At 56.2% G+C, this 14,578-nt stretch overlaps 1 protein-coding gene across 1 annotated transcript in view; it reads left to right on the top strand.

Annotated features, from left to right (window-relative positions):
- CDH4 (cadherin 4) overlaps nucleotides 1–14,578 on the top strand; it is a 675,895-nt gene that overhangs the window by 648,991 nt on the left and 12,326 nt on the right. Inside the window, exons 10-12 of the mRNA XM_055265685.2 lie at nucleotides 9,446–9,699; nucleotides 10,346–10,488; nucleotides 14,319–14,552. Of these exons, the coding sequence (XP_055121660.2) occupies nucleotides 9,446–9,699; nucleotides 10,346–10,488; nucleotides 14,319–14,552 (631 nt within the window). The remainder of the gene's footprint in view (nucleotides 1–9,445; nucleotides 9,700–10,345; nucleotides 10,489–14,318; nucleotides 14,553–14,578) is intronic.

Genomic DNA, 14,578 nt, shown 5'->3' with positions numbered 1-14,578 from the left:
GCCTACGAGCCACGTTCACGGCTAAAATCTCCCCGTCGCCTGTGCCTCCTGTCCCCCACAGCCAGTCAACGTCAGTGGCACTGAGGCCATTGAGGGGCCTGTGAAAGGAAGATAAAACCTCAGGACCCCAAACCCACTATGCCAAAGGGAAGTGGAGCGTGGGGACTAAGTCTCACAGTGCTGCCTCCCTTCTGTGGCCACACAGGTAGCTGGGGCTTCATACACCTACCCCGGCTTCTGTGAGATGGGGATCCGCTGAGCGCTGGGCAGAGCCTCACAAGGATGTAGCCACTGCCTCATTGCCTACCCAGCCCCCGCTTTTTTATCCTTTCCTCCTTCCCCTCCTGTCTACTCTTTCCTCTTTAAATATTGAAGTCCTCAAAATCCTCTTTGGGAAAAGCACAGGACACAGATCCCACTGGGACTTGCGCCTCTTCTTCCTGGGTGCGGGCTCAGCCTCGGCAGAATAACCCTGGAATCAACTAAGATCGGTGCGGGCTCAGCCTCAGCAGAATAACCCTGGAATCGATGGAGATTGGTGCAGGCTCAGCCTCGGTGGAATAACCCTGGAATCGACTGAGATTGGGGCGGGCTCAACCTCAGCGGAATAACCCTGGAATCAATGCAGATCGGTGCGGGCTCAGCCTCGGCGGAATAACCCTGGAACTGACAGAGATCGGTGCAGGCTCAGCCTCAGCGGAATAACTCTGGAATTGACAGAGATCGGTGCGGGCTCAGCCTCAGCAGAATAACTCTGGAATTGACAGAGATCGATGTGGGCTCAGCCTCAGCAGAATAACCCTGGAATCAATGCAGATCGGTGCGGGCTCAGCCTCGGCGGAATAACCCTGGAACTGACAGAGATCGGTGCGGGCTCAGCCTCAGCAGAATAACTCTGGAATTGACAGAGATCGATGTGGGCTCAGCCTCAGCAGAATAACCCTGGAATCAATGCAGATCGGTGCGGGCTCAGCCTCGGCGGAATAACCCTGGAACTGACAGAGATCGGTGCGGGCTCAGCCTCAGCAGAATAACTCTGGAATTGACAGAGATCGATGTGGGCTCAGCCTCAGCAGAATAACCCTGGAATTGACAGAGATCGGTGCGGGCTCAGCCTCGGCGGAATAACCCTGGAACTGACAGAGATCGGTGCGGGCTCAGCCTCAGCAGAATAACTCTGGAATTGACAGAGATCGATGTGGGCTCAGCCTCAGCAGAATAACCCTGGAATTGACAGAGATCAGTGCAGGCTCAGCGTCGGCAGAATAACCCTGGAATTGACAGAGATCGGTGCGGGCTCAGCCTCGGCAGAATAACCCTGGAATCGACTCAGATCTTGCAGGCCCCATCCCTCAGGCTTGGGAGGCTTGGAGACCAGCCATGCTCAGGGGAACAAACATAGCCCCTGCATAGTACCCCGCATCTCCAACCAGGGCCACAGAAACTAGAAAGGTGCTGCCACTCCACACCCACAGGCGGGCTGGCACCCACCAGCTGAAACCCAGATGTGAAAATCTGCAGATTTTCAGATTTGGGGCTTGGGGTGCATTTTGCCTTTTCACAGCAGCCGTCTTCCCCACTGGGCACAAGGAGGAGCAAACCAAGTTCCTACAGCACCACCTGCTGCACATGCCTGGAGGGAAGGGGCCCTCCAGGCCAGCGGAAGGCCAAGAAGGGCTGCAGCTGGCTCAGGTCTTCATGACCCAGAGAACTAGCGCTGTCCCTATTTTTGCACTTCCCCAGATCTCCAGCACCCTGAAACTGCCAGGGAGCCTCAGGCCAGGCCCCGATGTGATCAGCTACAGTGACACTGGGTACCGATACCAGGTGTGCCATCCTCACCCCCATCTCACTTGGTCCTCACGCCCACCAAGGAGGTGCTATTCTTGTCCCGTTTCACAGATGGCATAACTGGGGGCCCAAACGCAGGATCACACAGTGGGGACTCTACAAGCTGGGGCTGGAACCTGCTACCTCTGCCATAAAGCCATCTGTTAACCGTCCAGGTTCCTTGCTGGCCCTGCCTATCTGACTGAGCCAAGCCATCTGTGTGTGTTCAGGACAACGTTCCACAGGTTTGAAGCCGGGGCTGAGGGCTGGCTGGGCTGTGTCTGCTCAGAAACCAGTCCTCTTACAGGGCATCCTGACAAGGCCAGATGGTACCGTCTGACCAGCCTGAAACCTTCCTAGTGCCATGATGAGGGGACACGGAGGCTTGAGGAGGGGTCCAAGGCCTCCTGAGGCAGCATGAAACTCTGGCCCAGCTGATGGTCCCCAGGGGCCCTGAGACCCCATGATGCCTCTCCCCAGCTGTAAGTCCAAGAGTCCTATAATGGGAAGCTGCTCAGCCGTCAAAAGGAACAAACGGGAGATCCATGTGACACACGATGGGTCTCCAATGCATCACACTAAGGGAGATGAGTCAGAACCAAAAGGTGGCCTGTTGCATGCCCCCATCTGCAGAATGTCCCGGAAAAGACAAAACTGTGGGGACAGAAAACCCTTCAATGCTTTGCTGGTGGGTGGAGAGGAAGGGACTGCAAAGGCACAGCACGAGAGAAGCATGGAGGAGACGGGACTCTCCTGCACCTTGGCCGTGGGGCTGGCCGTGCTTCCATACACTTGTTAACATTCCTGAGAGTGACTCTTACTGCATGTCAATTTTCAAATAAATTTTAAAATTTGAGGAGCTGAGAGCACAGACTCACAGCCACACCGTCCCCAAAGAGTTATGGATCATTGTGTCCTAGGTAGAATTCAACAGGAGAACTACACTTTTTCTTTCTTCTTTCATTTTTGTTCTTACTCCATATAGTGCTTTTCTCTGAAGTTTCAATTTAGGGTGTGTTTAAGGTGCGTATTTAGTCTGGGGATGCTTCACCTTAGAAAACACTTCCAAAAGTGGTTTTGCGTTCTTTGGTAGAGACGTCGTCTTTTCAGGCATTCTCTTTCAGAGCAGGGGAGTGGGGTGTGCATTCTTTGGTAGAGACGTCGTCTTTTCAGGCATTCTCTTTCCGAGCAGGGGAGTGGGGTGGAGGGGGAGGGGTTGGGGAGTGGCGGGTGGTGCGGGAGGTAGAAGGCCAGTGCAGGGACCCCATGACCCAGCCCACAGGACATGTCCAGTATCTTGAGGGCATCTGTTCTTAGATTCCCATGCTAGCTGTTTGCTCACTTACCCCCTGGCATGGACCAGCCACTTAATCTCTCTGTGCCTCAGTTACCTCAAACATAAAATGAGGCAAATTGTGGGGCCTATGCCCAGAGGCTTATGACTCACATTGAAATAGACCCTGAATATAAAAGATTTGGCACCGTGCCTGGCACAAGATAAGGACTGAATCAATGGTATTAGCTGTTGTCGTCGTCATAACCATTATCGTTATCATCATCATCATCCTCCTCATTGCCATCATTGTCACTGCTGTCCCGAGCTGGGGAGAGGCTCCTGATCATTCTCCCTGCTTAGTTCCCCGGAATATGAAGGTTACTTTAATTCCATGAAGGGTCCCCTGAGTCCCTCAGAAGAGCAGGCACCATATCATATATGTACACTGCAGACCTGACCAGGTCACTGCTCCCAACCTCCAGTAGTTTATAGTCTGCAGAGGGGATGGTGAGGAGGAATCACTGAAATATTTTATGTCAGGTACACACTGGAAGCCCCAAATCCAGCAATGCAGCAGTGTGCTCTTTCCTTCTCTAAACTGACTTAGCTTCTGTTTCTAGCCAGGTCCCCCCAGGTGGTGGTAAGTGGTAGACTGGCATCTCTTCTGCCTCCGTTTTCACACAGTTGTGTCTATGCTCTGGGCTGATGCAGTGCCCTGTGCAGGGGAGGAGAGCACTCCTGGGCAACTGTCAGAGGTGGCTGGTCACCTCTGTTCTCAGCCATCAGTCACCCAAATCCTGGCTGCATCATCCTTCACTTCTGGGATCCAGCTCGGCCACTGTCAAAAGAAGTCCACAGGCATCTCGGGCAGGTCATCCAGATCTGTCCTGCCCCACACTCCCAATTCCATCTCCCTAGCCATACCAGCCGGGGATGAGGAATGAACCTTGCCACCTCCCAGGCTCTGCCTGAGGTGGGCACACAGCTTGTCCACTCTCAGGTCCCCAAACCCAAATACCATCTGCTACCATCACACCCTCCTCAGGGCCCAGCACATCCAGCTGTGAAATCTCGAAGGAGCAAGGCCCAAGCCCAGGCTCATCCCAGGTTCTTTCTCGTCTTACCCATGGCCCTCAGTTTTAAAGCTAAAAAGCCAAGAACCGGCCTCTGCCACTTCCCCTCTGGGCAGCAACAGAGGTGGCCTTCCTGTGGGAGGCTCACAGGCGGCAGGAATTCCGGGGAGGGCAGGTGGGAATTCCGGAGAGAGCAGGTCAGTGATGGGGTCAGTTCAGGCAACTCCTCCCCAAGACAGGGGCACAGAGTGAGACTTTGAATGGCAGCTCCTGAGCCTCCCATCGGAGGGGAGCAGGGCAGACGTCCTGGTGTGTCCCCACCTGGCCCCACCCACTCCGCCCAGCTGGTGCTGGAGCTGCTGCTCACCTCTGAGTGAAGGGTCATGGCCACGTGTGGGCGGCAGCCATGCTAAGCCTCGGCGAGTATATCCAGCCACCCTAATCGAAGCTGCTGGAGCAAATTACCTATTGATTTCTCCATTACAAATGTGTTTTATTTTATCTTCCTGTGAGCTTTTATTGGCCATAATTGTCTTTCTGGAAGACCTCCATGCTCAGACTGGTGACACGATTTTTTAACGCATGACATGCAGCGTTATTCCATGTCCCCGGGAACATGAGCCAATAAATATGGGAGAAGGACCACTTCCCTCTGGGGCTTGTTCATAGCGCTACCACGATGTGATGAAACGGTCTAGCCACATGAGTGGCCCCGTCCCAGCCAACTCCTGGAGGGCCTGGGGGAGCAGCTGCAGGCGTTGGCATGGTCAGCTCTGGGGGGGACCCCAACACGATGTGGGTACAGGCAGGTGCTGGGAGCTTGGAGGCATCTGGAGTCCAGAGACAGAGGGACCAAGGCCAGACCTGGGGGAACCTGAGACCCCTGGTAGAACCTTTCAGAGGAGGGTGCTGGGTTATTCTGGTTCGGGCATCCCTTCAGGCTTGCAGTCAGCTTGGGCTGTGGAAGGTTCTGCAGGGTGACAGCTGCAGGTGCGAGGCCCCTGTGTGGCGGCATACAACCCCGAGATGGGCCCGGGCAGTGGTGGTGAACAAGGGGGTGCCCACCCCCTATATCCCCCAGGCACCTATGGGGCACAGAAGACCCACACTGGCGCTGTGCTGGACGCCGGGGAGGCAGAGGTACAGGGCACAGCCCCTGCCCCAGGGGTGGCAGAGTCAGGGTGGGGGTCGTGCACCAATGCAGTGAGAAGTGACAGCATGCATCAGGGAGCCATGAGGCATCTCACTCAGGACTCAGGAAGGCTTTCAGGGACCACCCCTTCCTTCAGATGGACAAGGAGACCACCCCTGGGGAGGATAAGGGCTCACCTAAGCATGGTGTCACGGTGATTGCGTGGAAGCGTGGTATCGCAGTGATTGCATGTCACCCCCAGGGGCAGTGCAGGGACAGCGGGGACCCAGGACCAGAACTGTGATCTCTGCCACTCCCTGCAGACCCTCCTGGAGGCAGTCATGGGCTTCCAGGAGCCACCGTCTGTTTTCCTTCCATGCTCATCCAATACGATTATTTAGGCAATTTTATTTTTTGAGACAAGGTCTTACTCTGTTGCCCTGGCTGAAGTGCAGTGGTACGATCACTGCTCACTGCAGCCTTGACCTCCTAGGCTCAAGCAGTCTTCCCACTTCAGCCTCCTGGGTAGCTGGGACGACAGGTGTGTGCCACCACGCCCAACTAATGTCTATTTTTTTTGTAGAGACGGCATCTCACTATGTTGACCAGGCTGCTCTCAAACTCCTGGGCTCAAGCAATCCTCCTGCCTCAGCTTTCCAAAGTGTTGGGATTACAGGCATGAGCCACCGCACCTGGCCTTATTGATGTGATTTTTAAATTTCTTCTTTTTGTACTGAAATATCTTATTCAGTAGCAGTGCCGAAAAGTCCTGAGTGTGACATACCAGATTATGTGGTTGTTCCTGCTTGGAAAAATCAGATGCTGAGAGGCTGTGGTGGCCCCGGAGATGGGGCAAGGTTGGATCTATTCAGCCTCAGGTGCTTCACTGCTGGCCCCAAGCATGGGGAGTGGGGTTCAGAGCAACAGCACCTTGTGGGTGGAACACCCCAGGTTCCTTCCTTTCTCACTTGTGGCCCTCAGCTTATGAAGCTCCAAAGCCACAAACTGGCCTTCTCCGCTCCACTGTGGACAGTGCCTGGCCTGTCTGCCTGCAGGCGGCTCACGAGGCGGGGAAACATGGAGACCTCACATCAGTGGCCAGGGCATGGTGCCCTCATGCTTCTTGGGGAAAGCTGATTGATTCCTCCAGCAGATAAGTTCCTCTCTAAGTGGAAATGTCTTACATTGTTTATCATGAAGGTTTCCAGGCATTCCTAGAAGTAGGAGGAACCGGCGTGATTGTGTGGAAGTGCTGTGTCATGATGATTGCGTGGAAGCGTGTCATGATTGCGTGGAAGCATGGTGTCATGGTGATTGCGTGGAAGCGTGGTGTCTTGGTGATTGCATGGAAGCGTGGTGTCACGGTGATTGCGTGGAAGCGCGGTGTCGCGGTGATTGCGTGGAAGCGTGTCATGATTGTGTGGAAGCGCGGTGTCACGGTGATTGCATGGAAGCATGGTGTCATGGTGATTACGTGGAAGCACTGTGTCACTGTGTTTGTGTGGAAGCACACTGTTGTGATTGCGTGGAAATGTGTGGTGATTGCATGGAAGTGCGGTGTCACAGTGATTGTGTGGAAGCGTGGTGTCGTGGTGATTGCATGGAAGCATCGTGTCATGATTGCATGGAAGTGTAGTGTGGTGATTGTGTGGAAATGTGGTGTGGTGATTGTGTGGAAGCACTGTGTCACAGTGATTGTGTGGAAGCATGGTGTCTTGGTGATTGAATGGAAGTGTGGTGTCATGATTGCATGGAAGCATCGTGTCATGATTGCGTGGAAGCGTGGTGTCATGATTGCGTGGAAGCGTGGTGTCATGATGATTGCGTGGAAGCATCGTGTCATGATTGCGTGGAAGCATCGTGTCATGATTGCGTGGAAGCGTGGTGTCATGAATGCGTGGAAGCGTGGTGTCATGATTGCGTGGAAGCGTGGTGTCATGATGATTGCGTGGAAGCATCGTGTCATGATTGCGTGGAAGCATGGTGTCATGGTGATTGTGTGGAAGCGTGGCGTCGTGTAAATCTCACAGTGATGGGCACGCTGCTGTGCAGCAATCTGCACTTTTTGCGGGAGGACGTTTTTTTAATTACCAGACCTCATGATCCTCCGCACCTAAATCTGTCAGAATGCATCACCCTCAAAAGCACATTTTGGGCAGGGCGCAGTGGCCCACGCCTGTCATCCCAGCACTTTGGGAGGCCAAGGCAGGCGGATCACCTGAGGTCAGAAGTTCAAGACCAGCCTGGCCAACATAGTGAAACCTCGTCTCTACTAAAAATATAAAAATTAGCCAGGCATGGTGGCGGGCACCTGTAATCCCAGCTACTGGGGAGGCTGAAGCAGGAGAATCACTTGAACCCAGGAGGCAGAGGTTGCAGTGAGCTGAGATCATGCCACTGCACTCCAGCCTGGGCAATGGAGGAAGACTCCATCAAAAAAAAAAAAAAAAAAAAAAAAATCAAAGCTCTATGATAAGAAATAGATGGCAAACTCACAAAGTCACACTCCCAGCTGTGACCCTGACCCCATTCCTTCCCTCTGATAATGATGATCATTTTTATTAGTTTTTGGTTTATCCTCACGATGTTTCTTTCTGCAAATACGAGCAAATACATATACAAATCATATTTTTCTCCCTCTTTTGCACAAAAGGTGCACGCTCTGTGGGTTGCTTTTTGCCCACCGGTAGATCCTGGAAAGCTCTCCTCTTCCGTACACAGAGGTTGTTCTCATTCCTCTTTACAGCTGCAAGTGTCTCCCCATGCACACGAACTGCAGGCCTGCAGCCGACCATTGCTGACAGGTGTTTGGGTCCTTTCCAGCGTATTATCTCTACAGATACTGCACAATGAATACTCTTATGCATATGTTACTTTGCACGTATCTAAGCAGAATATTTTAATACAATTGCGACACATTGTGTTGTGTTTTTTTCCAGTGAGACTGTTGCAAGCTTTGCCATTGAACGTCTCAGGGCCCCAAGCTGTTTCCATGTAACTTCCCTCCCTCCCCAAAATGTGTAGGAAAGGCTTGAGCGAAGCTTTTCTGATAATTCAGCATCACCGCAGAACTGTAGCTCTAGCGTTTATCAGCCAGGGTCCTGGTGCACCAGAAGGGCCCCAAAGAATTGTGTGAATGCAGGGGCCAAGTGCAGCAGTGATGGGAGCTGCAGACCTGGCACGGTTGTGTCTGGGGCTGCGGTAACAAATTACCACAAACCAGGTGGGTTACAACAATAGAACTGTCTTCTGTTCCAGCTCTGGGAGTCAGAGACATAAAATCAAGGTGCTGGCAGGAACGGTCTCGCTTAGGAGGTTCTAGAGGAGAACCCACTGCCTGCCTCTCTCCTGTTTCTTGGCCTGTAGCTGCCTCACTCCAGACTGCACCTCTGTCGCCACATGGCTCCTCCCTGCACCTGTGTGTCTCAAATATCCCTCTCCCTTTCTCTCTGTTTTGAAATTTTGGAGAGCCTCGCTCTGTCACCCAGGCTAGAGTGCAATGGTGTGATCACAGGCTGCACCGCAGCCTCAAACTCCTGGGCTCAAGCGATCCTCCCACCTTAGCGTCCTGAAGCCCTGGGATTACAGGCATGCATAACCGCACCCAGCCCTGCCTGTCTCTTATGAGGGCCTCTGTCTTTAACTTATATGTACAAAGACCCTGTTTCCAAATAAGGGCTCATTCACAGGTCCCAGGTGGACATGTCTTTTGGGGGCCACCATCTGATCCCCTGCACCTGGTGAGGCTCCCCCTGGCCAACAACGTGAGGAGCCTTCCCCACACTAGGCTCAAAGGAGGAAGGTAGGGATGGGGTTACCAGGCCAGGAAGAGGGGCCGCCCAGCAGGGGCTGCAGCCTCCCAGGAGGAGCCCAGCTTCTGCCTCGGCCCAGCATGAGACGGGCTGGGAGGCCTGGACCCCCTCCCTCTCTCCTCCCATCAGCCACACCCAGCAGGAAGCCAGAAGTTAAAGGGGCCTGGAGATGGGACCCTTTGGGGCCTCCTGGCTAAAAAGCAGGGCAGAGAAGAGCGGGACGTGGCTCAGGGAGGGGTGGAGACCAACCTTCCCGCGTGTCCCCCATGCCCACCCCCACGGGAGCTGTGCCAGGCACCCCAGCCCCGGTCTGCTGTTCCAGGCGGTCGACTACGAGTTCAACAGAGCCTTCCTGCTGACAGTGATGGTGTCCAACCAGGCGCCCCTGGCCAGCGGGATCCAGATGTCCTTCCAGTCCACGGCAGGGGTGACCATCTCCGTCATGGACATCAACGAGGCTCCCTACTTCCCCTCAAACCACAAGCTGATCCGCCTGGAGGAGGGCGTGCCCGCTGGCACCGTGCTGACCACGTTTTCAGCTGTGGACCCTGACCGGTTCGTGCAGCAGGCTGTGAGGTGGGTCCACAGGACATGCCTCGTCCCTGCCTGCAGCTTCCCAGGTTCCATACAGAAGGGTCCAGAAATGCCCCGTGAAACCCACAGCCCAGAATTCCCCCAGATGGGTGGTCAGGGGCATCTCCAACCTGAGGCATCCTTCCAGGAGGGAGCAGCAGCCCCTTAGTCCCAGATAGCCAGATGCAGCCCCTGATCAATCGTGAGTGTTGTGACCGGTGCTTACACATTCAGCACTGTCTAGACACAGGCCGGCCCGATCCTGGCCACACTCTCATAGCCGTGAGACTCAGCAACCTCCTGCCCTCTCTGTTCCTCAGCGTCCTTGTCCGTTCAATGGGGACAAAGAGGGCGTCTGCCCACAGGGTCCTTGTGAGTTGAGACCACCCACTACTGGATGAGCTCAGTGCCCGTAGCTGCTGCGTGGCCTGTCCTGTTGTGGGGCGGGGGGCGCCAGTCCAACGTGGAGGGGAAGCCCTAGAGGAGGACAAGGTCCGGGGGGCTCCAAAGAGACGGAGGCACTGGCCCAGGTCCTGGCCCTGGAGGTGTGGCCAGTGCAGCTGCCCGACCCGGGCCAAGGAGGCCTGGGATCCAGGGCAGCCCCGCCCTCCCCCAGCCTTACCTCCGCCCGCACTTGTGGTCTCCACAGATACTCAAAGCTGTCAGACCCAGCGAACTGGCTGCACATCAACACCACCAACGGCCAGATCACCACGGCGGCAGTGCTGGACCGTGAGTCCCTCTACACCAAAAACAACGTCTACGAGGCCACCTTCCTGGCAGCTGACAATGGTGCGGACCGCCCCAGGGAGGCAGCCGTCTCAGTGGCCTTCCCGTGTCCTGGGTTCTGTGGGGGGAGGGTGCTGGCCAGGGAGACGCCGAGAGGCCAGCAGGCATCCAGAGGGTCACCCAGAGGGGCTGAGGGGGCATCTGCGCAGACAGCGGTGATCAGGGCTGCGTCATCTCAGGGACCCCAGGCCATGCTCCCCCTCCACCCACTCCCATGTCAGTCATTCATTCTGCCCCCTCCCCAGATTCACTTGCTTGCTCACAGGTGTGCCTGGTCCATCCCCCCAACGTCACTCACCCACAGGCTCCAGGGGTGTCAGGGCACTGGTCTTCCCAGGCTTGTCTTTGCTGCCCTCTGCAACCTGAACTGCCTCTCAGTTTTGCTGCCTGTAAACTAAGGCACTGGAACCAGGTCCACAGTTTTCAAATGCTTCTAGCCGGCAGCCCTTCCCACAGACCCCATCCTGCAGGGAAGGCCCAGCCCCACCGGTCAGCAGCCCCTGGGGTGCCGCCCTCGTGTCTCTGACCACCCACAGCACAGACCCCTGTGGCCCTCAGTCACAACAGGAGGCATGAGACCCTCCAGGGCCCTGGGAGTGCAGAGGGCAGCAGCAAGGTCCCGGGGCAGGCGCACAGCAGACAACCTCGGGAGTCTGGATGGGAAGGCGAGGATGCGCTGGGCAGAGGCAGCAGGAAGGAGGTTTGAGAGCACTTGGGGCTTTCTGAGGGACGTGGGCCAGCAGCTCAAGAAGCAGCCACCCCTTCCTGGACCTGCAGCAACCCCGCGAGCTGGCCGAGCCCCCCACGGGTCGCACACTCTCAGAGGCATGGAGGCAGGGCAGGTGGGAGCAGGGATTCTGGAACCGAAGATCAGTCCAGTGCCACCGCTTACCAGTGGGAAAAGATGTGACCTCTCTGTGCCTCAGTTTCCTCCTCTGCCAAGTCGGGGGAGTCTTAGTACCCCTGAGAATCAAACGAGTCCGAGTCACCGGAGCCCTGAAGAAGGGCCCGGCTCAGGGCAGCATGGACTCCTGTTTGCTGCGGCCGTGATGACTGCCCAGCCTGCTGTTTGCTGAGTACCGGCCGAGTGCCTGCAGCTGCTCATCAGTGGACAGAACACAGCGACGCCCTGCCGTGGCGTGGCTGACAGCCCGAGTGTGTTGGCTGGAACCCGGGTCAATGAGTACCGATGGAGGAAACTGCAGCACGATTGAGGCTTTTTTTCTCTCACATCAAAGAAGGCTAGAGGCAGGCAGCCCAGGGGGAGATCCGAGACCTGGGGCATCCTGACTGTGCCACGGCATGGCCCAGAATGGCTGCTGGAGCTCCAGCCATCACAGCCACATTCTGGCAAACAGAAGGCCTTGCACGGAGGGCACGGGCACACGCCTGCTACTAAGGACTTTCAGAAAGCCCCACGAAAGTCCTCCACCCACAGCTCACAAAGCCCAGAACTTACTGACGCAGCCACCCCCAGCTGCAAGGGGTGCTGGGAAATGGGGGCTTCTAGGTGGACAGTGATGATCTCAGACAAAATGTAGGACTCCGATTATTTTATTAAAAGGAAGCAGAAAATGGATATTGGGGACGATTCAGCAGTGTCTGCTCCAGGGAGACCGGAGAGACACCAGCCACGCAGATGATTCAGGCAGCAAGAAGAGCTGGAAGAAAACAGAACAGGCGGCTGGGAGGCAGTGACCAGCGGCTCCGCTCTGAGGAGGTGACCTTGGGACGAAGAGCTGTGGAACCAGAGGAGCAAGCAGGGGAAGGTGGGGTGGCAGAGGAGGGTCATAGAGTTAGGAAACGGTGTGCGCAAAGGCCCCGAGGTGGGGCCGTGCCTGGTCGGTTCTTGGAATGGCTGTGCAGGAAGCCTCGTGAACAAGGGTAGCCATTGCGCAAATGCTCGTCCCATAGCAGGTGAAGATAGGACGTGGACCCCTCCCTGCCAGCCTCCCCCAGCCATCGCTGCCTCCCCTGCCAGGGTCCACAGAGCCCGGGCCGTGTAGCTGTGCAGCTGCCTGTGAGCCGAGGGCCCTGGTCAGGGGAAGTGTCTCCCCTTGACGGCCCTCCGCCGCAGCTCAAGCCCTGAGGTTAAATTACAAAGTGATTGTGAGCCCGTGCTGGGCCCAGTGGCTCACACCTGTAATCCCAGCACTTTGAGAGGCCGAGGCAGGTGGATCATGAGGTCAGGAGTTCAAGACCAGCCTGGCCAACATGGTGAAGCCCCGTCTTTACTAAAAAAAATACAAAAATTAGCCAGGCATGGTGGTGCACACCTGTAATCCTAGCTATTTGGGAGGCTGAGGCAGGAGAATCACTTGAACCTGGGAGGTGGAGGTTGCAGTGAGCCAAGATTGCACCATTGAACTCCAGCCTGGGCAATAGAGTGAGACTCCATCTCAAAAAAAAGAGAAAGAAGGAAGGAAGAAAGAAGGGAAGAAAGGGAAGGAAGGGAAGGAGAAAAGAAAGAAAGAAAGAGATTGTGAGGCTGTAGCTGGAACATCGGAGCATCCATTGCACTTGGCAGACGCCATGTGAGTGAGCCTGGGTGTGCAGGCCGGAGCAGGAGCCCTCTGGTTAACAGAACCTGTCTGTGCTTCTCCGATCACGTGCCGTGCCATCAGCTACATCTCAAAGCAGTTTTCAAAGGTAGCACCGCGCTTCGTCACCTTAAATGTGTTTTGATGCAGCTTCCAGAAGATTAAAGAGCCATCCTGTGGGATATATTTTTACATGCTTCGCCTGCCTCAGTCAAAACGTGGTTGTTAATGTCAGGTCAGGAGCTGCCATCAGGGGCAAAGCCACAGTCAGAACATGCCACCGCCGCTGCCGCCGCCTCCAAACCTGGAGAGCAGACAGGGCATCTCTCTGTCCCCAGATTCCAGCAGCCTGGCCTGCATCCACCAGCACTGCTGGCCTGGGCTGAGGCAGGGGCTGAGCATGTGAAGGCCCCAGGGACAGGGATGGCCCCTGAGGAGCTCTGGGGGCTCAGCAGAGCACCTCCCTCCACGCTGAAGCCAGAGGTCATCAGGTCCTCCAAGGAGACCTCCTGCCGAGCCAGGAGGGAGCTTCCATCAAAGCTCATCTGGAGCGGCCGCCCCTGCCTTTCTCACGGACACTTCCAAAAGCAGCAGTTCTTCCACACAATCATGCGTGTGGGCTCAGGGCTTCCAGCACCCTGGGGCTCTGCTGGGTGGGGCCGGCAAAACTCAGGGAGGCAAGGAAAGGTTTTGCCCTAAGAAGTCCCAGATGGGGGCAACATGTGGTGGGCGGATCCTAACCCTCAGGGGCCAGTGCAGAGCCCAGCACCCTCAGAACCCCTCCCTGGCTCCCCAGTGGGAGTGAGTCCCCAGTGCGTGGCTGTGACCTCCGTGGCTCTGAGTTTAGCCATGCATTGGTGGAGGGCATGTGGCGAGGGTTCCACGTGAATGCTGCACCCCGCTGTCTGCATCTGTGCAGCTGAGGGTGTGGGTGTGGGTGTGGCCGTGTGCTCTGCCATGTCTGTTGAGGTGCCGTACACAGTGGCTGTGTGCGTGTGTGTAGCTGCGGGTGTGGGTGTGGCCGTGTGCTCTCCCGTGCCTGTTGAGGTGCCGTACACAGTGGTGTGACTGCCCATGGCGTGTGGCAGGGTGTCGGTCAGGAGCCATGGCTGGGCTGAGTCAGTCCCTGTGCAGCTGTGTTGGGGGGTGGCCGGCCGTGTCCGACTGGGGGGCTGCAGATGTGTCCCTGTGTATGTTGCATGTGGTTGTTTGTGTGCGTGTCCTGTGTGGAGCTGTGGGTTGGTCGTGGAGTACCAGGAGTGGCCCGTGCGGTGACCTGTGTCTGTTCTGCAGGGATACCCCCGGCCAGCGGCACTGGGACCCTCCAGATCTATCTCATTGACATCAACGACAATGCCCCTGAGCTGCTGCCCAAGGAGGCGCAGATCTGCGAGAAGCCCAACCTGAACGCCATCAACATCACGGCGGCCGACGCTGACATCGACCCCAACATCGGCCCCTACGTCTTCGAGCTGCCCTTTGTCCCGGCAGCTGTGCGGAAGAACTGGACCATCACCCGCCTAAACGGTGAGCCCGCCTTAGGCCACGGGGAG

The sequence above is a fragment of the Symphalangus syndactylus genome, chromosome 24 (genome assembly GCF_028878055.3).
Source record: "Symphalangus syndactylus isolate Jambi chromosome 24, NHGRI_mSymSyn1-v2.1_pri, whole genome shotgun sequence".
In the NCBI taxonomy this organism is placed as follows: Eukaryota; Metazoa; Chordata; class Mammalia; order Primates; family Hylobatidae; genus Symphalangus; species Symphalangus syndactylus.
This window is presented reverse-complemented; position numbering and strand designations above follow the sequence as displayed.